The sequence below is a fragment of the Lycium ferocissimum genome, chromosome 8 (genome assembly GCF_029784015.1).
Source record: "Lycium ferocissimum isolate CSIRO_LF1 chromosome 8, AGI_CSIRO_Lferr_CH_V1, whole genome shotgun sequence".
Taxonomy (NCBI): Eukaryota; Viridiplantae; Streptophyta; class Magnoliopsida; order Solanales; family Solanaceae; genus Lycium; species Lycium ferocissimum.
The window spans coordinates 63,042,876-63,070,734 of NC_081349.1; the positions used below are offsets into that span (position 1 = coordinate 63,042,876).

Sequence of the window (27,859 nt, forward strand, 5' to 3'; positions counted from 1 at the left end):
AAATTACTCCTCTCTACTAGAAATAGAACAATGAAACATGATTCTAGGTCCTTATGCTTCGGTTAATGGGTTTGCTAACCCCAAAGTTGAGATTTTTGGATTTGGTTGGTGGGTTCATGAGATGTTGTTAGGCTGACTTTTACAACTAATTTAGCATTAAAATCATCTAAATATCGAATGTTGCGTAGTTGAAGAACAAATTCTGGTCGAAAAGCTTAAACATAGTAAAGAATTTTTGTTTGAAATTGGGTGTTGGCTTCTTTTGAAATTTTGGGATTGTTATTGCTAGAAATCACATTCTAAGGGTTGCAAACATCTTGCATGCCTGATATCTACCCGATCTATTCATAAAACATGTTTTTGAGGCTTTGGGGAGTTGGGAAAAATCGAGTCTGCCTGGGGAAGATGACACTGCTTCAGCTGTAAAGGGATCGCTGGAGCGGTCCCGCTTTAGCTCTTAAGGGCTGCGCTAAAGCGATTGGAAGGGAACATGTCAAGGGGCGCTGAAGCGGTGGTCATTACCGCCACAGCGTCTGAGTGACCGCTACAGCGGTGACTGCACAAAATTGCCACCAGAATTTATTTTTACACTGATTCGCTGAGGTTTAGAATGTAGAACACATGCTTAGATTTCCTCAACCTGGTTTATGAACTCTAATAACGTAATTATCCGTCACAGGTATGATGGCCAAGAATCAAGCAGCTGAACAAGTAGCGCAACAAGAAAAGCAATTGCCCGTTTATCAAATTTTATCGATCCACAATGTGAGCGCCATTTCTTGGAGCAGCGGTGCATGCCCCAACTGTTGGAGAGGGGTTTTGATATGAATAATGTGGAGAAATGGGCTCCCAAGTTTCTGCAGAGGCTGGAAAGGATTAAGTCGATGCGTTTGATTAAGGATCTCGAGTGTCACATTGAGAATTGGGTAAGGGAATTCTACACCATGCTGCCTACAGTAGATTGGGATACTCTTGATCCGAGGATTGTGATTCGCGGGGTCTCCATGAAGGTGGAGGCTAAGACAACCAACCGAGTGTGCAAAGTAGAGAACCCTTTGGTGGAGTTCTTAGAAGCTAGGAATACTGCTGATAATGGTGATTAGTTGGTGTCCAAGCTAGTGGCTGAGGAGGATAAAGCTTCTATCACTTGGGGTAGGTCCAGGGTGGGGATATCGAGTGAGAAATTTACTGCTGAGGCCAGGAGGTGGCTGAATATCATCTCCCGCTGGGTCCATCCCTCGAGGAATGTCTCCTATGTGACCTATCCAAGGCCCTTCTGATTGATTGCATCCTGGATAATGTTCCTATGAATGTAGGTTCGCAGATGATTGAAGAATGGGAAGAGTTTATGAGGGTTGGGGCGTCGAGTTTGTTGCTCCCATCATTGATCACTTCGTTGTGCAAGAGGGCTGGGGTTCATAGGAGGCCTGATAATCATATGGTGGATTCTGATGCTGACTTCCACCCATTGAGGGTGTATGGTCAAGGTCCTGCTGTTCAGCGTAAGAAGAGGAAGACTGTAGAGGGGATGAGTGCTAGTGTCAGTGTGGGTGGAGGTGGAGATAGAGCTGAGGCTGGGGCTGCCCCTGCTCAGGGTCCTTTTGAGCGTATTGATACTCATTTTAACGAGATGATGGCGATGTTCCAGGATATGCCGAGGCCTTTGGTAGAGGTGGGTTCATCCAGGGCTAGTGGGGGTTATTTCACCAGGGAGGAGATGAAAGACTATCTCGAGGCACAGAAAGGGATAGGTGAGTCGCTGTCCACCTTGCAGACTGTCTACACTTCTCCGGCTGCAGACCACGTCCAGTTTTGTACTGATTTTGAGAAGGAGCAAGCCAAGAATAAGTCTCGCAAAAAGGTCTATCTGAGGTCCTGGAGAGGTATCAAGGGCTTATGGAGGAAGATGTACCCCGATGGGGATATGCCGGTGCAGGATGAGGATGACTCTGACCAGTACTCATTCGTGAGCCAGGTCAACAAAGGTGACAGGAGGAGCAAATCAGCGGATGATGCTGGTAGTTCAGATGGTGCAAGAGCCACAAGTACCCGGATGGCTTAGAGACCTCTCTCCCCCTTCCCTTTTTCATTATGCTAGTGTTTTGGTTGCCCATGTCGGGCTTTGCTATTGAAACAATTTTCTTTTCTTTGGTTTGTTTGATTTGTTTGCATCTGTAACATCCCGTAAATTCGAGTTAGGTGTGAAAGTATAAAAATCTAGTGTTAAGATGATATTATACCTATATGAATTCATTCTTGATGAATTCGGGTGGAAGATGGCCGTTTTGAAGTCAAACAAACAATTGAATTTTTAAGGGCTCTTAAATTCGCCTAAGTTTTGGTAGGTCTGTCTTCTAGGCGATTTTCATGAAAATGGGTTGGGAATTTGGAAAAACTTCCTTGATGAACTTGTAGCCCTTTGAAATAGCTTTCTAATGGTAGGTCGCCCAGCCCTAGCAAAGTTATGTACAAAAGGTTATGATCGTTTTACTGAGCAAAGGTCAATTGTCAAAAAAGAAAAAAATTATGCTGGGCCCACGTCGTGGACCCAGCACGAAAAAATCAGCTGCAGACCAAAATAAAAACATGATCAGGTGCTGAACCCGGGACGTGGACTCCCACATCGTTCCAAATCAATATTTCTGAGGAAAAGAACCCTAGAAAAGTCTCTCTAACCCTAAGGTGAGTTCTCACTCAATATTGATCATTCCTACACCATATCCATCCCGTCTTGATAGCAAATCATCTCTCTAAAACCCTAAGTTCTTGTATTTTCAAGAAGAAGAAGATAGGGGCGTGTGGAATTCGTCTGTGATTGTTGAACCTTGGGAATTCAATTTAGTAGCTTTTTAGCGGGATTAAGGTATGTCTCTTTAAAAATAAAATCCTTTTTTGAATATAAAGGTAATTCATATTTCTCTTTTACAAACTCTCTTGAAAGATTAATTCTTTATAAAAGCATGTTTTGAATGATATGATGAATTGGTTGTACATTCTTGAAATATATTACATGCTTTGATTAATGGTTAATGTGCGTGAGGGGACGAGCCCACATTAAACGTAGATTGTAACAAACCCTATATATGTATAAGGTATTATGAATGTTTTACTCTATGAGAGATGCTTAGTGATGATGGTTAATTGTTGGTATTGATAATTTTACAAAGGAACTATGACAAAGTAATCTTGTTTAAAGAAGTGGAAACGTTTTCATGATTATCTATGAAATTATGGATTTTCGTAATGGCATAATGAGCTTTAATGCTATTTGATGGTGTGACTACTTTTAGACAAATTGTGAATCGGCTTCTATGCTATGAACTTTGTTATTGTGTTTGGCCTATTCATTGATTGATCCGGGTTCAAATTTATCCTATGTGACCCCTTATTTTGCTCTTAATTTGGGAGTGAAACCCGAACCTTTGTGTGAACCTTTTGCTGTTGATACGCCTTCTGGTGTTCCTGTTATTACTTCTAGAGTGTATAGAAATTGTGTTGTTATGATCAAGGGACGCGAGACCATGGCTGATTTGTATGAACTTAAGATGGTGGATTTTGATGTAATTATGGGGATGGACTGGTTGTCCGCATGTTATGCTAATGTGGATTGTCGCCATAAGTTAGCTCGCTTCGCCTTTCCTGAGGAGCCTGTTATTGTGTGGGAGGGTGAAATTGCTAAGCCAAGAGGTAGATTTATTTCCTATCTTAAGGCTCATAAGATGATTACGAAGGGGTGCATTTACCATTTGGTTGTTGTTAATGATACAAAAGCCGTAGTACCTGAATTTGCATTTCTTCCCATAGTTAGTGATTATCCCAAAGTGTTTCCCGAAGATCTCCCTAGTATTCTTCCTGATAGGGTTATTGATTTTGGGATTGATGTTATTCCGACACCCAACCTATTTCTATTCCACCGTATCGTATGGCTCCAATAGAGCTAAGGGAGTTAAAGGATCAGTTGAAGGACTTGTTGGATAAAGGTTTCATCCGACCAAGTTCCTCACCTTGGGGTGCTCCAGTCTTGTTTGTTAGAAAGAAAGATGGTTCCCTTAGGATGTGCGTTGATTATCGTCAACTCAATAAAGTGACCATTAAGAATAAATATCCTTTGCCTAGGATAGATGATCTATTTGACCAACTTCAGGGTGCTAAGTTCTTTTCAAAGATTGACCTGAGGTCTGGGTATCACCAATTGAAGATAAAGGAAAAGGATATCCCGAAAACCGCCTTCCGTATGCGTTATGGGCACTTTGAGTTTCTAGTCATGTCTTTTGGGTTGACTAATGCGCCTGCTGCATTCATGGATTTGATGAACCGTGTGTTTAAGCCGTACCTAGACCGCTTCATTATTGTGTTTATTGATGACATTTTGGTGTAGTCTAAAAATCATGATTATCATGCTAATCATTTGAGGATAACTTTGACAACACTTGAAGAGAACGAGTTGTATGCAAAATTCTCGAAGTGTGAATTTACGGCTTGATTCGGTGGCTTTCTTAGGTTATGTGGTGACTGGTGACGGCATTAAAGTAGACCCTCAGAAAATTTCAACGGTGAAGGATTGGCCTAGACCCACTAGTGCGACTGAAATTCGTAGTTTCTTCAGTTTGGCAAATTATTACAGAAAGTTTGTGGAAGGTTTTTCTTCCATAGCCTCGCCATTGACTAAATTGACACGGAAGACTGCTAAGTTTCAGTGGTCCGAAGCTTGTGAAAAGAGTTTCCAAGAGCTAAAGACAAGGTTAACTTCGGCTCCTATTTTGACTTTACCTTCTGGGTCTGGCGGATATGTGGTGTATTGTGATGCTTCTAGAATTGGTTTGAGTTGTGTATTGATGCAGAACGGTAAGGCGATTGCTTATGCCTCACGTCAGTTGAAGAAGCATGAGAAGAATTATCCAACTCATGACTTTGAGTTGGCTGCCGTTGTATTTGCCTTAAAAATTTGGCGTCATTATTTGTATGGTGAGCACTGTGATGTTTTTACCGACCATAAAAGCTTGCAATACATCTTCAAATAGCCGAGAGTTGAATCTCGGAGAGAGGAGGTGGTTGGAGTTGTTAAAAGATTACGACTTGAATATCTTGTACCATCCTGGTAAGGCTAATGTGGTTGCTGATGCTTTGAGTAGAAAATCTATGGGCACGTTGGCTTATTTGCGTGCTCATGACATGCCCATGGGGAAAGTTCGAAGGCTTGCCAGTCTTGGGGTTAGGCTTGATGAAACTGAAGATGGAGAGTTAGTGGGAATCACTCCATCACGGTCGAACATTGTAGAAAGGATTAAATCCAAGCAATATGATGATGAACTTTTGGCAAAGCTGAGAGATGGAGTGGAAAGGGGTGAGTACACTTCCTTTACTATGGGTATTGGTAATAGTGTTCTGCGGTTGCAAGGACGATTGTGTGTTCCTGATGTTGATGGTCTTCGACAAGAATTAATGATAGAAGCTCATAGTTCCAAGTATTCGGTTCATCCGGGATCCACCAAAATGTATAAGGATTTGAAACAACACTACTGGCGGAAAAGCATGAAGGTTGATATTTCTAACTTTGTGGCTAAGTGTTTGAACTGTCAACAGGTGAAGGCTGAACATCAAAGGCCTGGAGGCCTGGCTCAGAATATTGAGATTCCGCAGTGGAAGTGGGAGGAGATCAACATGGATTTCGTTGTGGGTTTACCCCGCACAAAGGCCAAGTTTGACTCGATTTGGGTTATCGTGGATAGACTCACAAAGTCTGCCCATTTTCTCCCTGTGAAGACGTCATATATAGCGGCGGACTACGCCAAGTTATATCTAAAAGAGATAGTTAGATTGCATGGTGTTCCTACATTGATTATATCTGACAGAGGCACTCAATTCACTGCTCATTTTTGGACATCCTTTCAGGAAGGGTTGGCAACTAGAGTGAAATTGAGCACTGCCTTTTATCCTCAAACTGACGGGCAGGCGGGGAGAGCTATTCAGACTTTGAAAGATATGCTACGAGCCTGTGCAATCGATTTTGGAGGAAGTTGGGATGAACATATACCTTTGGTGGAATTCGCTTACAACAATAGCTATCAAGGGAGTATTCAGATGGCTTCTTATGAAGCTCTTTATGGGAGGCGTTGTCGGTCTCCAATTGGTTGGTTTGAACCAACGGAAGTAGAGTTGTTGGGCCCTAATTCAATTCATGAGGCGATCGAGAAGGTAAATCTTATTGTGCAGCGACTGAAGACCTCACAGAGTAGACAAAAGTCTTATACGGACATGAGGCGTAGGGAATTGGAAGGAATTGGAGTTTGCTGTTGGTGACAAGGTTTTCTTGAAAGTGTCCCCTATGAAGGGGGTAATGCGTTTTGGCAGAAAGGGCAAGCTTAGTCCTCGCTATATTGGTCCTTACGAGATTACAAAAAGGGTTGGGAAGGTAGCTTACGAGTTGAGATTACCGGCTGAGATATCCATGGTTCATCCAGTGTTTCACATTTCGATGTTGAGATTGTACAAACCCGATCCTTCCCATGTGTTGAATCATGAACAGATTGAAACTAATGAGGCATTGTTTTATGAAGAAGAGTCAGTTCAGATTTTAGATCGTCAAGTTAGAAGGTTGAGGATGTAGCGTCGGTTAAAGTGTTATGGCAAAACCATAACACTGAGGAAGCTACTTGGGAAGCGGAGAAGGACATGAAGAAAAGATATCCTCACTTGTTCCCTACTACAGGTATGTGTTGAACCCTTTGGATGTATCTTCCTGTGAAAGTTTAGAGTGAAGTATAAATCTCACAATTGTGTTTAGGCTTGAATGATGCATTCGTTATATGTTTAGTCGTATGTTATCTCTGAGGATGTTTCACCTTTCTAGAAGAACTCTTGAAATTCTGAAATTTGAGGTTTAGTAAAGAATCCTAGGCCATGACTTTCATTCGAGGACGAATAATCTTAAGGGGGGGATAACGTAACATCCCGTAAATTCGAGTTAGGTGTGAAGGTGTAAAAATCTAGTGTTAAGATGATATTATACCTATATAAATCCATTCTTGATGAATTCGGGTGGAAGATGGTCGTTTTGAAGTCAAACCAACAATTGAAGTTCTTAAGGGCTCTTAAATTTGCCTAAGTTTTGGTAGGTCTGTCTTCTGGGAGATTTTCATGAAAATAGGTTGCGAATTTGGAAAACTTCCTTGATGAAAGTTGTAGCTCTTTGAAATAGCTTTCCAATGGTAGGTCGCCCAGCCCTAGAAAAGTTACGTACAAAAAGTTGTGATCGTTTTACTAAGCAAAGGTCAATGGTTGAAAAAGAATAAAATTGTGCTGGCCCCGCGTCGTGGACCCAGCACGAAAAAATCAGTTAAACATAAAATAAAAACATGATTTTTTGAGGTGCTGACCCGCGACGCGGACTCAGCACGGATCGGGAATTATTTTCTCGATTCGAATTTCCTTTTAAGTCCTAATTCATTGGGTTATTTCCTTCGTTTCAAATCAATATTTCCCGAGGAAAAGAACCCTAGAAAAGTCTCTCTAACCCTAAGGTGAGTTCTCACTCAATATTAATCATTCCCACATCATATCCATCCCCTCTTGATAGCAAATCATCTCTCTAAAACCCTAAGTTCTTGTATTTTCAAGAAGAAGAAGATAGGGGCGTGTGAAATTCGTCTGTGATTGTTGAACCTTGGGAATTCAATTTAGTAGCTTTTTAGCGGGATTAAGGTATGTCTCTTTAAAATTAAAATCCTTTTTTGAATATAAAGGTTATTCATATGTCTTTTTTACAAACTCTCTTGGAAGATTGATTCTTTGTAAAAGCATGTTTTGAATGATATGATGAATTGGTTTTACATTCTTGAAATCTATTACATGCTTTGATTAATGGTTAATGTGTGTGAGGGGACGAGCCTACATTAAACCTAGATTGTAACAAACCTATATATATATATATATATATATATATATACATATGTATAAGGTATTATGAATGTTTTATATATATATGAGAGATGCTTAGTGTTGATGGTTAATTGTTGGTATTGATGATTTTACAAAGGAACTATGACAAAGTAATCTTGTTTAAAGAAGTGGAAACGTTTTCATGATTATCTATGAAATTATGTATTTTCGTAATGGCATAATGAGCTTTAATGCTATTTGATGGTGTGACTACTTTGAGACAAATTGTGAATCGGCTTCTATGCTATAAACTTTGTTGTTGTGTTTGGCCTAGCTACTCGGGAGGAAGGGTAGCCACTATGGATCCTAGTGTATCATTGCCTAGCCATTCGAGAGGAAGAGTGGCCACCGCTGGGTTAGCTACCCGGGGTGTGATTTATGCCTAGCTATTCGGGAGGAAGGATAGCCACCGAGAATTATGTGTTCCGGTGTGGTGCGCTATCTATGGTATGCTTGATTCTTGGGCACGTATTGGCATGTGTGACATTCTTATTCTCTTATGGAATTGTTGATGACTATCTTAATTGATTTAAAAGGCATATTTGAAGTTGTAACTTGATAGGAGGCTTTATAATTGGTTTTGATACTTATTATTGAGATACATAAACTGAATAACTATTCTTAAATTGGGTTCACATCATTTTCAGGACTAATTTTTTTATGTGTTGTGTACTCTAATTTCTTATTACTTATTGTCCCCGAGGCACTCACTGAGTACGAAGTACTCAGGCATACTATTGTTGTTTTTGATGGTATGTTAGGTAACGGAGAAGAGCAAGTTCTTGATACTCCAGGCATTTAGGAAGGACTTGTTGTTAATGCTGATTTGGTCAGCCCATACATTCATTCGTGGGACACTCTATTTATTTAATTCCCTTTATTTATTCTAGTTTCCGGGCTGCGTCCCGATGGGTTAGACATTTATTCCTTATTCTTAGAAGCTCCTTAGTATACATTCGAATGTGGGTAGAAGAAGAGTTGTCGCTTAACTCTTTCGAGCACACTATCATATTTTGGGTGAATTATTTAAATTATAAAGACTTCCGCTGATTTAATTCATATATTCATGATTTGTTACATTTATTTTATAAACTCGTTGAGGCGAATGTTGAACCTGGCGGGTTCAAGTATTATTATCGTGCTGTTTAGGTTCTTCTGATGTTGTTCATGACGTCGGATATCGGTCACGTCTAGGGTGGATTTTGGGGCGTGACAGCATCTTTCTGCTCGGATAATGTCGTTTGGTTTTGGTTAGCCTTGTTTTGGCTAATGTTCGGATATTCCGTTTTGAGTGTTGAACTATTTCCCTTTCTTGTTTTGGTAATTGTAGTTGGGTTTGTCGTAGTGACTTGAGTGGTCCTTGCCCTTGTCGGGCTTGTCTTTATGTTACTGATGATTTGGGTTGCTGTTGCTTTTATATGGTCTGTTAAATGGCGCAAACAGGTTGAAAACAGGGGAGAATTTCAGGTCTTTGAACCCAGGGGTTCCGCTTCAGCGGTCTCTCAGACTGCTACAGCAGTCCCTCTTCGGCTTTAGGGTAGGTCGCAGAAGCGGTCGAGGAAGAACAGGGGGTACCACTCCAACGGTGACCTACCCGCCGCAGCGGTAACGCCACAGCGGTGGACTGACCGCTGGGGCGTAACAACTGGTAGTAACCTTGTATCATGCTCGGATTATTTCGCAACTATAATTTAACTCGATCATACCCAATACATATTAGGCTTGATCCCGAAATACGACTTGATTTCGCGCGTAGATACCAATTGGAATCGTCTAGATACCAATTAGACACACCGAGATACCAATTTGACCGAAGTAGTACGATTTGAAAGAAAGAAAGGAGATTTCCTAAATAACCGACAGCCTCCCGTGGATGGGCACAGACATCTACGTACCATTCTACGAGACTCTACTAGACATTGCTCTTGTACTTGTGAGACCGATAACCTAGGCTCTTATATCAACTTGTCACGATCCAATTTAGGATCGCGCAGGCACCTACCTTTCCCTCCTCGGTAGGCGAACCCTAAATAAATAGCACATCATTCAATAAAGACAATTTGTCGAATCCATTCGACATATAAGAATAACAACAGAAATCAATTTATTATATAAACTCAAGATTGAAAACGATTACCACCGTTAGATAATTATAGACTCTTCCGACTTCCCACGACTTGGTCTAGACTAGTTGTTACACCTCGAAAAATTTCCCGTTAGCGTACAGTGAATAGACTAACGAAGGTCATGATGTATACGATATTTAGATAAGTAAGAAATAGCATTTGATGACCCTAAACGAGATCTCAAAGACATTTAAGGTAAGGAAAGAAAGTTGCTAAGGAAAGCAAGTCATATGTTGTGTGTCGGACAAGAATTACGAGTATCGAGTTAATGACGTTCTAATGATGCTTTGGAAAAGAGTTATAACGTCCCTTAGAATAGTAATGAGGTGTTGAACAAGTGCCAAGAAGGTTCCATAAGGATTGGAGATCAAACGAGTCAACGAGAATGATTTCAGAAGAACTGGGCATTATACGGCCCAACATACGGCCGAATAAATTATATACGGACCGTATGTCCAGCCGTATAATCACCGAGAATGGCACATCTCTACGGACCAAATCTACGGCCGGACATACGGTCAGTATAAATTATACAGACCGTATGTTGGTCCGTAGATCATGGTCGGGACAAATTTTAAAATCATATAAGGACCTCTCTCTCTCATTTTATTTCATTTCATTCCTCTTCTCCACAAGTCAAGAAACCTCTAGAATATTCTCCACTCTTCAACCACAAGAATCCAAAGGAAATTGATGATCAACTTCATCAAACCAACAAAATCAAGAGTGTGAAACCCATTAAAGTTCATCTAAGTCAAGAAATCCCATTGGAAGTGAATTAGGGTTTTGGTGCAAGAAGGGTATTTCCACTCAAGGCTTGTTCCTACACTATCCAAGGTAAGTTTTATGGTATTTTCATGTTGTTTAAGGTGTTGAAAAGTTGAAACACTTGGATTGTAGAAGAATATAGAAAATGGGTCATAAATGTGGGAATAGTGTCATTGTTGAGCCATAGCTTGGAATGAATCATGAATATGGATATTTTGTGATTGTAAGTAGGTTATGAATAACATTTAGAACATGGAATGAGTAGTATATGTGAAAGAACGCGATAGTGAACTTTGATCATGATTATGGAGAATTGAAGTGAAATTGTAAAATGTGGATAATTTGAACGAATGATGATTGTTGCTTATGATATTGTGATTGTTGTTATGGATGTTTGGGAGTTGATATGGAATATGGAGGAAGTTGTATAAACAAAGGAAATGCTGCCCAATTTTCTCTAGCTTTAGTAAGCACGTCTTTATAATTGTTTAGCTAATTTCGATACGAATTCTCTTGAAGGTAAAGACGTGGGCATTGAAGGAAAATGAGCAAGCAATAGAATAATTAAACGACAAAGGTATGTGAGGCTAGTCCTTTCTTTCTAAGGCATGAATCTTATGGCATGATTTTTCTCTTTCTTCAAGAATTTCCTACATTCCGGAAAACTAAGAGTCTATGTTCATGAATAGCCATATGAGATAAGAGATACATTCTAAGTATGATAATGATGATGACGAGCTTAAGTCTAAAGATTCTAGAGTCCTTGATATGATGTTTCTATAAAGCTAATGATGCTATCTATAATCCCTTGATGTTGTTTATTGTATACACTCACCTTATATGCTAATTCCTTCAAGGTGAGGCAGAATGCTTACAAATGCTCCATAATGGAATCGAGGGTTCACGACCTTATGTCACCCCGATAAAGTATAGTTGTCCTTGAGTTTCCATGCATACATTATGATGAGTATATTATGATGAGTATATGATGATGATATTACACCGCGCCTATATGGCCGGGCAGACACCGCTAAGGTGGGCAGCGTATACACCATGTCTAGATGGCATGGGCAGACACCACTAGTGGGCGGCATGAGAAGGTACCCCGGACGCGGGAGGCCTGGACACAGGCTAATGCTAATGATTATCACACCGTACCTATATGGTCGGGTAGTTTATACATATATGCATACATGATATGATGATGATTATGAAAGTAAGCCAGCATGCATTATTTCTTTTATGATTCACGATCGATTTATGATTGCTCCTCATTTGATGCTTCCTCATTTCATTGATGTGTTATTATTATTGGTGCCTTAATGTTCGTACTGACGTCCGTTTTCTTTGGACGCTGTGTTCATGCCCACAGGTAGACAGGGAGGTGATCCAGACTCGTAGGAGCTATTAGCTGATTGAGAGCACCCCATTATTCCGGAGGTGCCATTGACTTATTCTTTTGATGTATATATTCATGTTTTGGGCATGACGGGGTCCTGTCCCGTCCCTATGTCTATCACTCCAGTAGAGGCTCGTAGATGCGTAGTTGTGGGTAGTATGGTCTCACAAGTTTCTCATTGTGTATATATATATATATATATATATATATTATTTTGATAGCCGAAGGGCTCATGTATATAAAGTGAATATGTTTCAAATGAAAATAGTTTTCTATGATTATGAGCATAAGAAATATGAATGAAAGCAGATGAGTAATAGAATGAGTGGTGCTCGGTGGTTAGCCCCGGGTGCCCGTCATGGCCCTAGTCGGGTCGTGACAAAAGTGGTATCAGAGCAGTTCAGTCCTAGGAAGTGTCTACGAGCCGTGTCTAGTAGAGTCTTGTTTATGGTGTGTTGCACGCCACGCTAATAAACAGGAGGCTACAGGGCATTTAGGAAAAAATGACCATCTTTCATCTTAAGAGATCGTGCGATAGAGCTGTGTTATAAGATTATCTCCTCCCTAATAGTGTGCTATGATTTCAGAAATGCCGCCAAAGGGAAAAGCTAAAGCCGCCCAGAAGGGCAAGGCTACGATGAAAAGGCGGGTAGAAAGAGAGCCGCCAATGAATGTAGATGAGGGTGAATCACATAATGAGGCTCCATCTAATGCTTCTTCCACCCCGCCTATTACAGAAGAACAAGAAGGGGCTTCAGCTCCAGCTCCTATGTCTCCAGTCCCTCCACCGGCTACTTCGGGTCAACAAGTGACCGAAGCTATTCATCTATTGACGCAGTTAGTTGCCGCTCAGGCACAGCGGCAGAATGCGGGTCCAAGCGATCGGTCAGCTAGTACCAGAGCCCGTGATTTTATGAGTTTGAATCCTCCGGAGTTCTTTGGGTCAAAGCCGGATGAAGATCCGCAAGGCTTTATTGATGAGATGTTGAGGACATTGAAGATCATCCATGCCTCCGAAACTGAATCTGTGGAGTTGGCATCGTATAGACTCCGGGATGTGGCGGTCTTATGGTATAATAATTGGATGTCATCAAGAAAAGAGAATGCGCCTCCTCCCGTTTGGCAAGAATTTGTAGATGCCTTCATCCGCCACTATTTGCCACCCGAGATCCGCCGAGCTAGAGCGGATAGATTCCTAAATTTGAAGCAAGAAAATATGAGTGCCCGGGAGTATAGCCTTCAATTTAATTCTTTGGCTAGATATGCCCCGACTATGGTGGCCGACATGGGAGATCGGGTGCATAGATTTGTGAGTGGCTTAGGGCCACATTTGTTTAAGAATTGTTTGATGGCTTCGTTGCAAGATGGGATGGATATCTCCCGCATTCAAGCCCATGCCCAGAATTTAGAAGGACAACAACCTCCGCAAAGGGGTGATCGTGATATTGATAGAGGGCAAAGTAAGAGGGCCAGATCTATGGGGGCAGGCAGTGATTATAGAGGGGGATCAAGGCAGACACATTCTAGACACTCAGGCCAGTCGGTGACTAGTGCACCTCCCTAATTTGCAGGTAGGAGATTTGATCGCTCCTTTCGTTCGGGACGGAGGTCGAGTTCGAAGGCCTCGGGTTTTTAGTTTGGGGAGATTATAGCCGGAGAGACCCCCGTATGCCGCGATGCAGTCAGTGCGGTAGATTACATTTCGGACAGTGTTGCCAGGGTTTGGATGCTTGTTATGCCTGTGGCCAGGTTGGGCACATGCTGCGAGATCTCCCGTCGATAGCGGTAGAGTTGGGGTTCAGCCCACAGGATCAGCGGCTAGTTCTCCTTTAGTGCGCCCGGTAGGGCAGACTCCCCAGATTCCAACAGGCCGAGGTAGAGGCCGAGGGGGAGCATCTACTTGTGTGCCACTCGGCCCGCATGTATGCTTTAGCCGGACGACAGGATCTTGAGTCCTCCCCGGATGTGGTTACAGGTACATTATCCGTATTTTCCTATGATGTGTATGCATTGATAGATCCGAGTTCTACCCTATCTTATATTACTCCATATGTTGCTGATCGTATTGGGGTGAAACCCGAGCCAATTAAACCTTTTGAGGTATCTACTCCGGTTGGTGATCCCGTGATAGCTAGACAAGTGTATAAAGATTGTGTAATTGTGATATGCGACCGCCAAACTAAAGCTGATTTAGTTGAGCTGGAAATGTTAGATTTTGATGTGATTATGGGTATGGATTGGTTGGCCTCATGTTATGCTAATGTTGATTGCCGAATGAAAGTAGTTCGATTTCAATTTCCGAGAGAGCCCGTGCTTGAATGGAAGGGTAATACAGCATCTCCAAGAGATAGGTTTATTTCCTACCTTAAGGCAAGAAAGATGATAGCTAAGGGCTATATTTATCACTTAGTCCGAGTTCATGATACCGAAGCAAAGTCGCCAACTTTCCAATCTGTTCCGGTAGTGAATGAATTTCCGGATGTATTTCCAGATGAACTACCAGGCCTTCCTCCGGAAAGAGAAATTGATTTCGCTATTGATGTGTTGCCGGATACCAAGCCTATTTCTATTCCTCCTTACCGAATGGCTCCGGTAGAATTGAAAGAGCTAAAGGCACAGTTGAAAGATTTGCTCGAGAAAGGGTTCATTAGACCCAGTTCATCACCGTGGGGAGCACCTGTCCTATTTGTAAGAAAGAAAGATGGCTCCCTGCGAATGTGCATCGATTATAGGCAGTTGAATAAGGTGACGATAAAGAACAAATATCCTCTTCCGAGAATTGATGATTTATTTGATCAGCTACAGGGTGCCAAGTGGTTCTCTAAAATAGACTTGAGGTCGGGTTACCATCAAGTGAGAGTTAGAGAAGAAGATATTTCCAAGACAGCTTTCAGAACGAGATATGGCCATTATGAATTTTGGGTGATGTCATTTGGGTTAACTAATGCTCCGGCAGTGTTCATGAATACGATGAATAATGTATTCGGGCCTCTCTTGGATCTATTCGTAATAGTATTCATTGATGATATTCAGTGTACTCTACGAATCGAACATGCAGACCATTTACGTATCGTTCTTGAAATTCTTTGAACTTGAGAATTGTATGCAAAATTTTCAAAGTGCGAGTTTTGGTTGAATTCTGTGACATTCTTAGGTCATGTTATTTTAGATGATGGCATTAGAGTTGATACTCAGAAAATTGAAGCTGTGAAGACTTGGCCAAGGCCTACGACGCCTACAGAAGTTCGTAATTTTTTGGGATTGGCAGGTTATTATAGAAGGTTCGTAGAGGGCTTTTCATCTATTTCAGCCCCCATTGACCGAAGCTAACCTTAAGTCAGCTAAATTTCAGTGGAATGATGCTTGTGAGCGTAGCTTCCAAGAGTTGAAGAACAGGTTGACCTCAGCTCCAGTCTTAACACTTCCAGAAGGGCCAGATGGTTATGTTGTATATTGTGATGCTTCCGGTGTTGGGTTAGGGTGTGTATTGATGCAGCATGGTAGAGTTATTGCTTATGCTTCGAGACAGCTGCGGAAACATGAAAAGAACTACCCAACTCATGATCTCAAATTGGCTGCAGTTATTCATGCATTAAAAATGTGGAGACATTACTTGTATGGTGTGCATGTTGACATCTATACAGATCACAAGAGTCTTCAATACATTTTCAAACAGAAGGAGTTGAATCTGCGGCAGCGGCGGTGGTTAGAATTATTGAAAGATTATGATGTGAATATCTTATACCACCCCGGAAAGGCAAATGTAGTAGCGATGCGCTTAGCCGCCGATCAATGGGCAGCCTATGTGAAGTTCCTTCGGAGAAGAAAGAATTGGTTCATGAACTTCACCAATTAGCTAATCTTGGAGTACGTTTAGTTGATTCAGGTGATGCGCAGAGTCAATGTTAATAATCCCACAGTTTCGTCCTTGAACATGGAAGTAAAAGAGCGGCAATATGAAGATCCTCGGTTGAGCCATTATAGAGACATATTTCATGAAAAAGAGAAGTCTCCATTTGAAATTTCTGTAGATGGGATTCTTAAATACCGAGGCAGGCTATGTGTTCCGAATGTTGCAGAATTGCGTCGTCCGATTCTGGAAGAAGCCCATTATTCCCTGTATTCTATTCATCCAGGAGCAACAAAGATGTATCACGATCTCAAGTTGATATATTGGTGGGATGGCATGAAGAAATACATAGGACAATGTGTAGCTCATTGTCCAAATTGCCAGCAAGTGAAAATCGAACATCAAAAGCCAGGAGGATTATTGCAAGCAATGGAAATTTCTACTTGGAAATGGGAAGTGATCAATATGAATTTTATTGTGGGATTACCTCGTTCCCGAGGCAAGTATGATTCCATGTGGGTGATCGTGGACAGACTCACGAAAGCAACTCATTTTCTTCCTGTCAGAACCACATACTCAGCAGAAGATTATGCAAGGTTGTATCTCAAGGAGATTGTGCGACTCCATGGTATTCCGATATCTATTATTACAGACAGAGGAGTGCAATTTACAACCAAGTTCTGGAAATCTTTCCAAGAAGGTTTGGGTACTCAAGTACGGCTCAACACAGAATTTCATTCGCAAACTGATGGACAAGCCGAGCGTACCATTCAAACCTTGGAAGATATGTTGCGAGCATGTGTTCTAGATTTTAGTGGTAGTTGGGATGACCACTTACCCCTTATTGAGTTTGCATATAACAATAGCTACCATTCCAGTATTCAAATGGCTCCGTATGAAGCTTTATATGGAAGGAAGTGCAGATCTCCGATTGGATGGTTTGAAATAGGAGAAGTACAGTTAATAGGCCCTGAGTTGATTCAACAAGCCGTAGAAAAATTCAAGGTGATCCGAGATCGATTGTTGACAGCCCAAAGTCGCCAAAAATCTTATGCGGACAACCGCTGGCGAGACTTAGAATTTCAAGTAGATGACTGGGTATTTTTGAAGGTGTCGCCAATAAAAGGGGTGATGAGATTTGGTAAAAAGGGAAAGTTGAGTCCTCGATACATTGAACCCTACAAGATTATCCACAAGGTGGGTCAAGTAGCTTATGAATTGGACTTGCCTCCAGAACTTGAATTAGTCCATCCAGTTTTCCATGTCTCAATGCTCCGCAAGTGTGTTGGAGATCCTACGAGGATTGTTCCAGTAGATGATGTCCAAGTGACAGAAAAGCTAGTTTATGAAGAAGTGCCCATTGCCATATTAGACAGGCAAGTACGGAGGCTCCGAAACAAGGAAGTGGCCTCAGTTAAAGTCTTATGGCAAAATAACAATCGACAAGAGATGACTTGGGATGCGGAAGTGAAGATGGAATCCACATATCCGCATTTATTTCAGTCCATGGAAGAGATCCATGATGAGACATCGAGATTATGAGGTATGTATGTTTTCTTTTTATGCATATGGGTCGTGTGTGGCCAACTTGTGTTGCTATTGTGTTGTGGCCCTATGAGGCAATGTTATTATGGGTTGTTGTGACAGGATGGTAGTGCCATATTACAGGGGAGACTCTGGCTAAATTTTTATAGAATCCCCGACGACTTAACATTCGAGAACGAATGTTCCAAAAGGGGGGAAGAATGTTACACCTCGGAAAATTTCCCGTTAGCGTACAGTGAATAGACTAACGAAGGGCATGATGTATACAATGTTTTGATAAGTAAGAAATAGCATTTGATGACCCTAAATGAGATTTCAAAGACATTTAAGGTAAGGAAAGAAAGTTGCTAAGGAAAGCAAGTCATATGTTGTGTGTCAAACAAGAATTACGAGTATCGAGTTAATGACATTCTAATGATGCTTTGGAAAAGATTTATAACGTCCCTTAGAATAGTAATGAGGTGTTGAACAAGTGCCAAGAAGGTTCCATAAGGATTGGAGATCAAACGAGTCAACGAGAATGATTTCGGAAGAGCTGGGCATTATACGGCCCAACATCGGCCGTATAAATTATTGTCACGACAGAAGAACGGCAACCGGTACCGAGGGCCGAGACCGTCGAGCACCACCCATTCTATTGCTTATCCTGTCTTCATTCATATTCTTATCATTTATAGTCATAGAAAATGGCTTTCATTTAAAATATAGTTACTTATATAAACATAGGCCCTTTGGGCTATATCAAACTAATAATATACATAGACTTGCATATACATGAATACTATGGGACCATACTACCCACACATACGCGTCTACGAGCCTCTCTGGAGTACTAGACACACAGACGGGACGGGACCCGTCATGCCCAAAATATATATATATACAAAATAACATCTCAAAAGTAGCACCTGGAATAAGGAGGGCTCTGCCCGGCTCTGGCGCCGGCTCACTATGGATACGTGCCGTCTCCCCCTACCTGTAAGGCATGAACACGACGTCCAAAAGGGCGTCGGTACGAATATTGTACGAGTATGTAAGGCATGAATGAAATAAATATAATAGGGAAATCATAAAGGCACGGAAGACGAGGACATAAACTTCGACCGGATACATTTTATGATATACTACACATACGTATCATCAAGCTACTACGACGTATGCCTAATTTGTCATACATACCTCGTCATATTGTACATACGTTATCACATTATACATACATCGTCATATCATATAAGCATCGTCATATCATACATACATTGTCATCGTTAGTTCACGTCCGGTACCATCGTATCATTTACGTTAGTGATCATGTCCGCCTTTCCTTGGTACGGTGTAGTCGCACGCAGCCCACTGGTGGTGGTCATGTCATACTTTCTAGGTACGGTGGAATCATAGCAACAACTCATGTGCAGCCCACTAGTGGTGGTCATGTCCGGCCTTCAGGCGCGGTGTGTCCGCTTGTACCCACATTTAGTGTTGGTCGTGTCCGCCAATTAGGCGCGGTGGAATCATGTCATCATATACTCATCATACATTTTATAGACTTATGATTATTAACTTGTCTTATAACATATCATGGCTCTATCATAATTTAGTATCATTACATACACATAAATGCATATATCATCACATCGTATCTGGCATTCATAAGCGTCATAGTCGTATCGGGGGTGACGTAAGGTCGTGGAACCCCGATGATGTTATGGAGTAATAGAATCATCATGCCTCGCCTTGAAGGGATTACTATTCTAAGGCGAGCGTATATAAGAAGGAACACTAATGGAACCATACTTAGGGCTTGACTTCGTGGTTGTCGTTTTTCATTCTAGGACTCTTTAGACCTTACTTATCATCGTCATTTATCATACTAGTGCATTATCCCTTTTCTTGATCTTATACATGTATAGCTCCTATAGTCATAGGCTCATAATGTATATCTCTCGTCTTTTCTCTCGTGTGGCTATTTATAGCATAGGCCCTTAGTTCTCGAGTTGAAGAGATTCGTAGAAGGAGGAAAATCATGCCTTGAAAGGAAAGAAACGAACATCATAAACTAGGTCCAACGATAAGTAATAGCAAAAGGATCGTATGAAGGTCATTAACTCGTAGGGAATCTTGTGCCATAAGTCTCGGGATCTCTAGACTTGGGCTCGTCATTGTATTCACAGCATACCTTTTTAACTTTACCTCACGAGCTCTTTATAATGTAGACTCGTCATTCCGATACATTCTATGTAGAGAGACCATAGAAAGATAGGAGGATTCATACCATAGAGTCATGCCTTAGAAATAAAGGTTGTGGGCCTTACATACCTTTGTCGTTTAGCTATTCTATCGCTTGCTCGTTCTCTTTAATGCACTTTGTTTATACCTTGAAGAATTCGTATCGACGTTAGCTATATCGTCGTGAAAGCATATTTACTAAAGCTATAGAAATTTGGGCAGCATTTCCTTTGTTTATACTACTTTCCGCCATATTCCATATCAACTCCCAACATACATAATGACAATCACAATATCCTTAACAAGAATCGTCATTCATTCGTATGATTCGTATTTCACATTTCTACTTCAATCCTCCATATTCATGACTAAAGTCCATCGTCGTATTCTTTCGTATCCAATACTTATTTTATGCTCTATAGGTCACTTATAACACATTTATAACACCAACATCTCAATTTCCATGATTCAATTCAACTATCACATACTAGCAATACTATTCACACATTTGATGACCCATTTGCTATACACTTCTACAATCCATGTGTTTCTACTAATAAATACTTCAAACAACATGTAAACACCATGAAACTTACCTTAGATGATGGAGGAATAAGCTTGGAATGGTGATTCACCCTTAGCACCAAAACCCTACTTTATCTCTCTTGGGATTTCTTGACTTGGATGACTTTTAATGGGTTTCCTTCACTTGATTCTCTTGATTTCTTGTTGTTGATCCTTGATTTCTATTGTTTTCTCATGGATGAATTATTTGGAACTCTCTAGAGGTTTCTTGGATGGTGGAGGTATGAGATGAAATGAAATGGAAATGAAAATGGCCCTTATATAAAATACACTTCACCCAGGCGAGTTTATACGGACCAACATACGGTCCGTATAAAATCTCGACCGTATGTTGGACCGTATATCTGGTCCGGTGAATCATGACTTGTCAATGGATCTACGTGGACATACGGTCCGTAGATATTATACGGCCAGTATGTCTGGCCGTATGTCTACCCAGTTTTCCGAGAGTTGTTTCGTCGACTCGTTTGATCTCCGATCCTTATGGAACCTTCTTAACACTTGCTCAACACTTCAATATCATTCGAAGGGACGTTATAACTCTTTCTTGGGACGTCATTAGGGCATCATTAACTCAACGCTCGTAATTCTCGTCTGATACACTAACTTAAGTCTCGCTTCTCTTAACAACTTTCTTTCCTCAAGTCTAATGCCTTTGAAATTCTTAATTAGCATCATCACATACTAGTTCTTACTTGTCCAAACCTCTTATACGTCGTACCCCTCATAAGTCTATTCACTGTACGCTTAAGGGGAAATTTTCGAGGTGTAACAATTATACTGGCCGTATGTCTGGCCGTATAATCAGCCCAGAATGGCACATCTCTCTGGACCAGATCTACGGCCAGACATACGGTCAGTATAAATTATACGGACCGTATGTTGGTCCGTAGATCATGGTCGGGACAGATTTTAAAATCATATAAGGACCTCTCTCTCTCATTTTATTTCATTTCATTCCTCTTCTCCACAAGTCAAGAAACCTCTAGAATATTTTCCACTCTTCAACCACAAGAATCCAAAGAAAATTAATCATCAACTTCATCAAACCAAAAAAATCAAGAGTGTGAAACCCATTAAAGTTCATCTAAGTCAAGAAATCCCATTGGAAGTGAATTAGGGTTTTGGTGCAAGAAGGGTATTTCCACTCAAGGCTTGTTCCTACACTATCCAAGGTAAGTTTTATGGTATTTTCATGTTGTTTAAGGTCGTTGAAAAGTTGAAACACTTGGATTGTAGAAGAATATAGAAAATGGGTCATAAATGTGGGAATAGTGTCATTGTTGAGCCATAGCTTCGAATGAATCATGAATATGGATATGTTGTGATTGTAAGTAGGTTATGAATGACATTTAGAACATGGAATGATTAGTATATGTGAAAGAACGCGATAGTGAACTTTGATCATGATTATGGAGAATTGAAGTGAAATTGTAAAATGTGAATAATTTGAACGAATGATGATTGTTGCTTATGATATTGTGATTGTTGTTATGGATGTTTGGGAGTTGATATGGAATATGGAGGAAGTTGTATAAACAAAGGAAATGCTGCCCAATTTTCTCTAGCTTTAGTAAGCACGTCTTTATAATTGTTTAGCAAATTTCAATACGAATTCTCTTGAAGGTAAAGACTTGGGCATTGAAGGAAAACGAGCAAGCAATAGAATAGTTAAACGACAAAGGTATGTGAGGCTAGTCCTTTCTTTCTAAGGAATGAATCTTATGGCATGATTTTCCTCTTTCTTCAAGAATTTCCTACATTCCGGAAAACTAAGAGTCTATGTTCATAAATAGCCATATGAGATAAGAGATCCATTCTAAGTACGATAATGATGATGACGAGCTTAAGTCTAAAGATTCTAGAGTCCTTGATATGATGTTTCTATAAAGCTAATGATGCTATCTATAATCCCTTGATGTTGTTTATTGTATACACTCACCTTATATGCTAATTCCTTCAAGGTGAGGCAGAATGCTTACAAATGCTCCATAATGGAATCGGGGGTTCACGACCTTATGTCACCCCGATAAAGTATAGTTGTCCTTGAGTTTCCATGCATACATTATGATGAGTATATTATTATGAGTATATGATGATGATATTACACCGCGCCTATATGGCCGGGGTACACCGTTAAAAGGGTGGGCGGCGATATACACTATGTCAGATGGCATGGCGGACACCACTAGTGGGTGGCATGAGAAGGTACCCCGGACGCGGGAGGCCTGGACACAGGCTAATGCTAATGATTATCACACCGTACCTATATGGTCGGGCAGTTTATACATATATGCATACATGATATGATGATGATTGTGAAAGTAAGCCAGCATGCATTATTTCTTTTATGATTCACGATCGATTCTGATTGCTCCTCATTTGATGCCTCCTCATTTCATTGATGTGTTATTATTGTTGATGCCTTACATACTCGGTACAATGTTCGTGCGACGTCCGTTTTCTTTGGACCCGTGTTCATGCCACGAGTAGACGGGGAGGTGATCCGGACTCGTATGAGCTATTAGGCGATTGAGAGCACCCTATTATTCCGGAGGTGCCATTGACTTATTCTTTTGATGTATATATTCATGTTTTGGGCATGACGGGGGTCCGTCCCGTCCCTCTGTCTAGCTCCGGTAGAGGCTCGTAGATGCGTAGTTGTGGGTAGTATGGTCTCACAAGTTTCTCAGTGTATATATATATATATATATATATATATATATATATATATATATATATATATATATATATATATATAGCCGAAGGGCTCATGTATATAAAGTGAATATGTTTCAAATGAAAATAGTTTTCTATGATTATGAGCATAAGAAATATGAATGAAAGCAGATGAGTAATAGAATGAGTGGTGCTCGGTGGTTAGCCTCGGGTTCCCGTCATGGCCCTAGTCGGGTCGTGACACTAGTACAAGAGCGATTACATGATTCAAATTACAACAACATTCTAAGACTCCACCTCCGTCCCGGAATGAAGTGGGAGGAGGCCTTCAAGATAGGCACCGCGCATTTTCCGAACATGTCACGATCAACCACCGGAAACACTCTACACCCAAAAAGGGTGTAGCAAGAGTAGTATCAGTACAATCAACACGTACTGAGTAAGTATCATAGGCCGACAATGGTTGGAAACACATATCAGTAAAAGAACTCACAAATAGGCATGATAAGTAACTAAATCAAGTCATACATCTATCCACCGTTCTTTACAACATCACGACCCTTGAATCGTTAACTTTTCTCTAATAACCACAAGTCAATTTCACAACAATCTCACAAAATCAAATATCATTATACCATTCGTCATTAGTCTAGGAGTCGACTCATTTTTATGATATTCTTTATTCTACAACTTTAGAAGTCAACACATACTGATCCTACGAACGATCTACGAGATAAATTAACAAGTATGAGTCAACCATATTCAGAAACAAGCACACGTCATTGCCTAAGTAGAGCATCTAAACCCAATTGTACCAAGTCTCAATATGTCCAATCCGAAACCAACATCACAAATAGAACACCAAGTCACACAATATAAACCATGATGCAATGCAATGCGATAATGTATGAATGCGAATGCAATGCCATGATGTGTACACATGTACTGCGGATGGAAATATCGACATCTCAGTAGCACAACCCAAGGTGACTCTCGAAGTCTAAGTGCCACTCGTCCCGGATCTTTGCCCATGGGGGGTTCTCACCAGCACCACGCTGGGGGACCGGCGGAGTCTATGCACTCACTCAATCCACTATTCCGAAATTATCATCGGATATCGGACTCTCACGTCACTCTTATTTAAAAATCGAGCCCAGCTCATCACAGTGTTTCATCAAGTACCAACAATTTATCATAAAAGTGCGTGCAATGCATGTATTAACATCAATAATCAGATCAATATCACAAGTACCAACATGAGTACTCCAACAACATATCAATGTCACAAGTACCAACATGGGTACACCAACAATATATCAGCATCACAAGTACCAACGTGGGTACGCCAACAATATCATGAAAGACTACACAAGTCATATAGAACTCTATCCTCGTATCAACGTCAACCCGTAAGATCCTACAATATCACAACCAAGATGGAACAACATATCCCAATATCTTGACGTGGCATCAAGCCAACACAATAGATCAATCAATACGCAATACATTATTACCACTCTCTCTTTATGAGCCTATTAGCTTAGTATAAGTAAATTCACCTTCTACGCACAAGACATTCGTTACTACTCAGTCCAGAACTCAATCACAATCGTTGGTACATTTTATCCTCCCAATTATCAATTAGATTCACTATTAATAGCATAGCACAATTAATCACATATTATGGGAATTCTCGTCGTGAGAACATAGAAAAATACGTACCATCCACTACTTCCAAGTCGCATAAAATCCACCGACACTTAAGAAAACCAATTCAAGAATCCTAGGGAATCTACAGGACACAAGCCTGAACATACAAATCGCACAACAATACCATCCTATGATTCCGTCCCAAATCTCTAATTCCTACAGATGCATTCTCCGTTTCTTTTAATACATGAATATGGAAAACTAACCGGAGTCTACCGAAAGGAAACCATAACCTACCTCAAAGCTGAGCGGGTGCCACAAACATTTGTTGATTCTTCCATTCGATCATCACGTAGTAATCCGCACGAAGGAACTTTGAGACAACATGAGGCCCAATAATAGAAATCATCATTAGAACCCTTATAAGAGATTTTGGATTAATAAGGAAGGTTTGGGAACTTAACCCACCTCTAGATTTCATTCATAACAACACTAGGTGATCTATCAATCTCCTTCCATGAATAAGGTCAACTATTTAAGCCATTAGCTAGGTAAAATTACCATTTTTAAGCTTATCCTTGAGAAAAACTCATTTCAAAGATTCATGGAAAACTCATTTTTAAGAAGGAAGAAGTTAGGGATCTAGGTTACTAACCCATTTAGGTGAAGAACATGGAAGATTACTTAATGGAATTCATGTGAGAGATAAGCTAACTCAAACTTTCACTCTACAGGGATTTGAAATATCCATTGGATGGTTCTCTAGGTGAAGACTTTTAGGAGTGACTTATTAGGTGGAGGAAGAAATTAGAAGGTGTTAGAAGGATTTTCATGCCCAAAAAATCTGATTTTAGGCTCCCCAAAAAGACCTTGGGGCGGCTGGAATTTAGGGTTGTGAGAAAAATGAGGCCAATTCCCGAAATGATTTCTTAAATAGGGAATTTAACTGCGCGTCACCGCTTCGGTTGTTGACTCTTAAAGCATTAAGCGGCGGCCGGATCGCACGGTAGCTACGGCGGCATAGATGCCACACAACACCAACGTTTCAGCGGGGTCATGGCCGCTGGAGCGTGACCGCTGTAGCGCTCATCCCAGCGCTGAGGCGGTATAACTGGGTCTCCGACTCGGATTTCGATTGATTCCTTCTTGCACAATGGGTCCTGCTAGTCTAGATGTCTGGCGGAAATACTTAGCGAACGGAAAGGCCCAGGATGACACGGTTGCGAATATTTCGGAATTTTTACCGTAACGACTAAACGGGTTGTTACACTTTACCTTCTTTGTATGTGCTTTGCCTAAATACCACAATTCTTCGAGGGTAGAACAATCGTGCTGATAACGTGTTGTAAAATCAAGCTAAAAGAGTAACAATATGAAAGGATAAAAGCAACAGAAATAGAGAGACAAGAGGTGAGAACTTTCTTATTCATCCAAGTCTGTTCAAGTGTATACAACATCATTCTCAATACTGCCTCTATTTACAGGGCTATATTGAGTAACATGAAAAGGTCTCATAAACATGACATTTACCCTTGAGAAGGTGGGGAAGATTATGGGGTTGTGGGATGGGAGATGAACGAGGAGGTAGTTGATGTCTGGTGTTACTACACTTAATGGTGAAATTACACCTACGAGTTATGGACATCCACAATTAACTAATATTAATATTTACAACAATTACAACCCCTTTTTCGCATATTCAAAAGGGAAAGCTTTGACGGAAGTAGTTAAGATTTTAATGGAGTAATTTGGTAAAACAATTGCCCTCTATGTCCCAATTTTTATATATGATACAGTTTGAATTTCGACATTTATTCGGACATACAATTTTTATTTTTTTAAAAATAATTTACATATTTAGAATTTAAAAAAAAAAATCTATAAGTTACACTCTCGCTAATTCACAATTTAAAATATTTAAAAGGCATATCAATTTATCACGGTTAAAGATTTTGTTATTTGATTCTATCACATAAATTCGACGGAGGGACTGAAAAAATGAGGAAATATACGGGTCTAAGTTGCCCGAGTTTTCCATCATTACTTCATTCATCAACAGACACACTTTGCTAAAAAGTTACACTGTTTTCTCTTGTTATCCTACTAATTTTCTTTGAAGATTGCAACCACTTCTAAATTAAAAGTAGCTTCCTAAAAATAAATGCAATCAGAAAATTTTGGATATTACAATTTTTTTTCTAAAGAAATGGGAGATCTACAAGTAGCCACAAGAGTACTATTTGATATGATAGGCCTGCTTGAATAAGACTTCTTTGTAATAGTAGCTTTTGGACCAAATGAGGATGTTCTTCCATTTAAGCTCTTACACGACTTCATTCTAGTGTTATAAGAATTGCCTGCCTTTGCAAGATCCTCAAGGCTCGTCACACTTCCCAAAAGCCCAAATGACTGACTCTTCCCATCATAATACTTTGATAACCCTCTCCTGCACTTACAAAATAATTTATTAGTTCACCTACCATTTCACAAATTTAAATCAATGAATAGGAGAATGCAGGGCGTATGTAACCTTAAAGGTGGGGTAAAATTTAGTTCGGTGGGGTTCACTAACTTTTCACGGGAAGCATAAATTTATGTGTAAAAATTTATTAAAATTGCAATAAGTAGTAAGCATGAATCCTAACTTTTAAAATACAATGAGTTCAACTAAGATTCATAAACCCATAAAGTTTAAATTTTGAATTCGCTTCTAAGCAAATTAATTGTGTTATATATTAACATAAAAATACAAGCTTTCTGCATACGCTGTACTTTCTTCTGGAAATTCAAAAAGTGATTTTCAAGTAAACCTGAACAATCTAAGTAAATGATCTTTGTAATCAGGTAAAAATTTAAGTAATATACGCTTTAACAGTATAAAAGAATTTGCTCTATCATTTGTTTAGCAAGTTAATTATTCCCCCTAAGTGAGACCCTTAAGAGTCAAACAGTTTTTTTTAGTTTAAATTTTAAATTCGCTTTTAGGCAAATTAATTGTGTTATATACTAACATAAAAATACAAGCTTTCTACATACGCTGTACTTTCTTCTGGAAATTCAAAAAGTGATTTTCAAGTAAACCTGAACAATCTAAGT

The 27,859-nt window shown here is 40.3% G+C and overlaps 1 protein-coding gene across 2 annotated transcripts in view; it reads right to left on the reverse strand.

Moving 5' to 3' along the window:
• LOC132068818 (protein OXIDATIVE STRESS 3-like) overlaps positions 1–27,859 on the reverse strand; it is an 87,618-nt gene that overhangs the window by 58,718 nt on the left and 1,041 nt on the right. Inside the window, exon 2 of one of the 2 annotated variants that reach the window (XM_059462553.1) lies at positions 26,763–27,209. The exons of the other annotated variant lie outside the window; for it this stretch is intronic. Coding sequence (XP_059318536.1) covers positions 26,948–27,209 — 262 coding nt within the window. The 3' untranslated portion in view covers positions 26,763–26,947. Of the gene's footprint in view, positions 1–26,762; positions 27,210–27,859 lie in introns of those variants that run through there. 2 annotated transcript variants of the gene reach the window in all.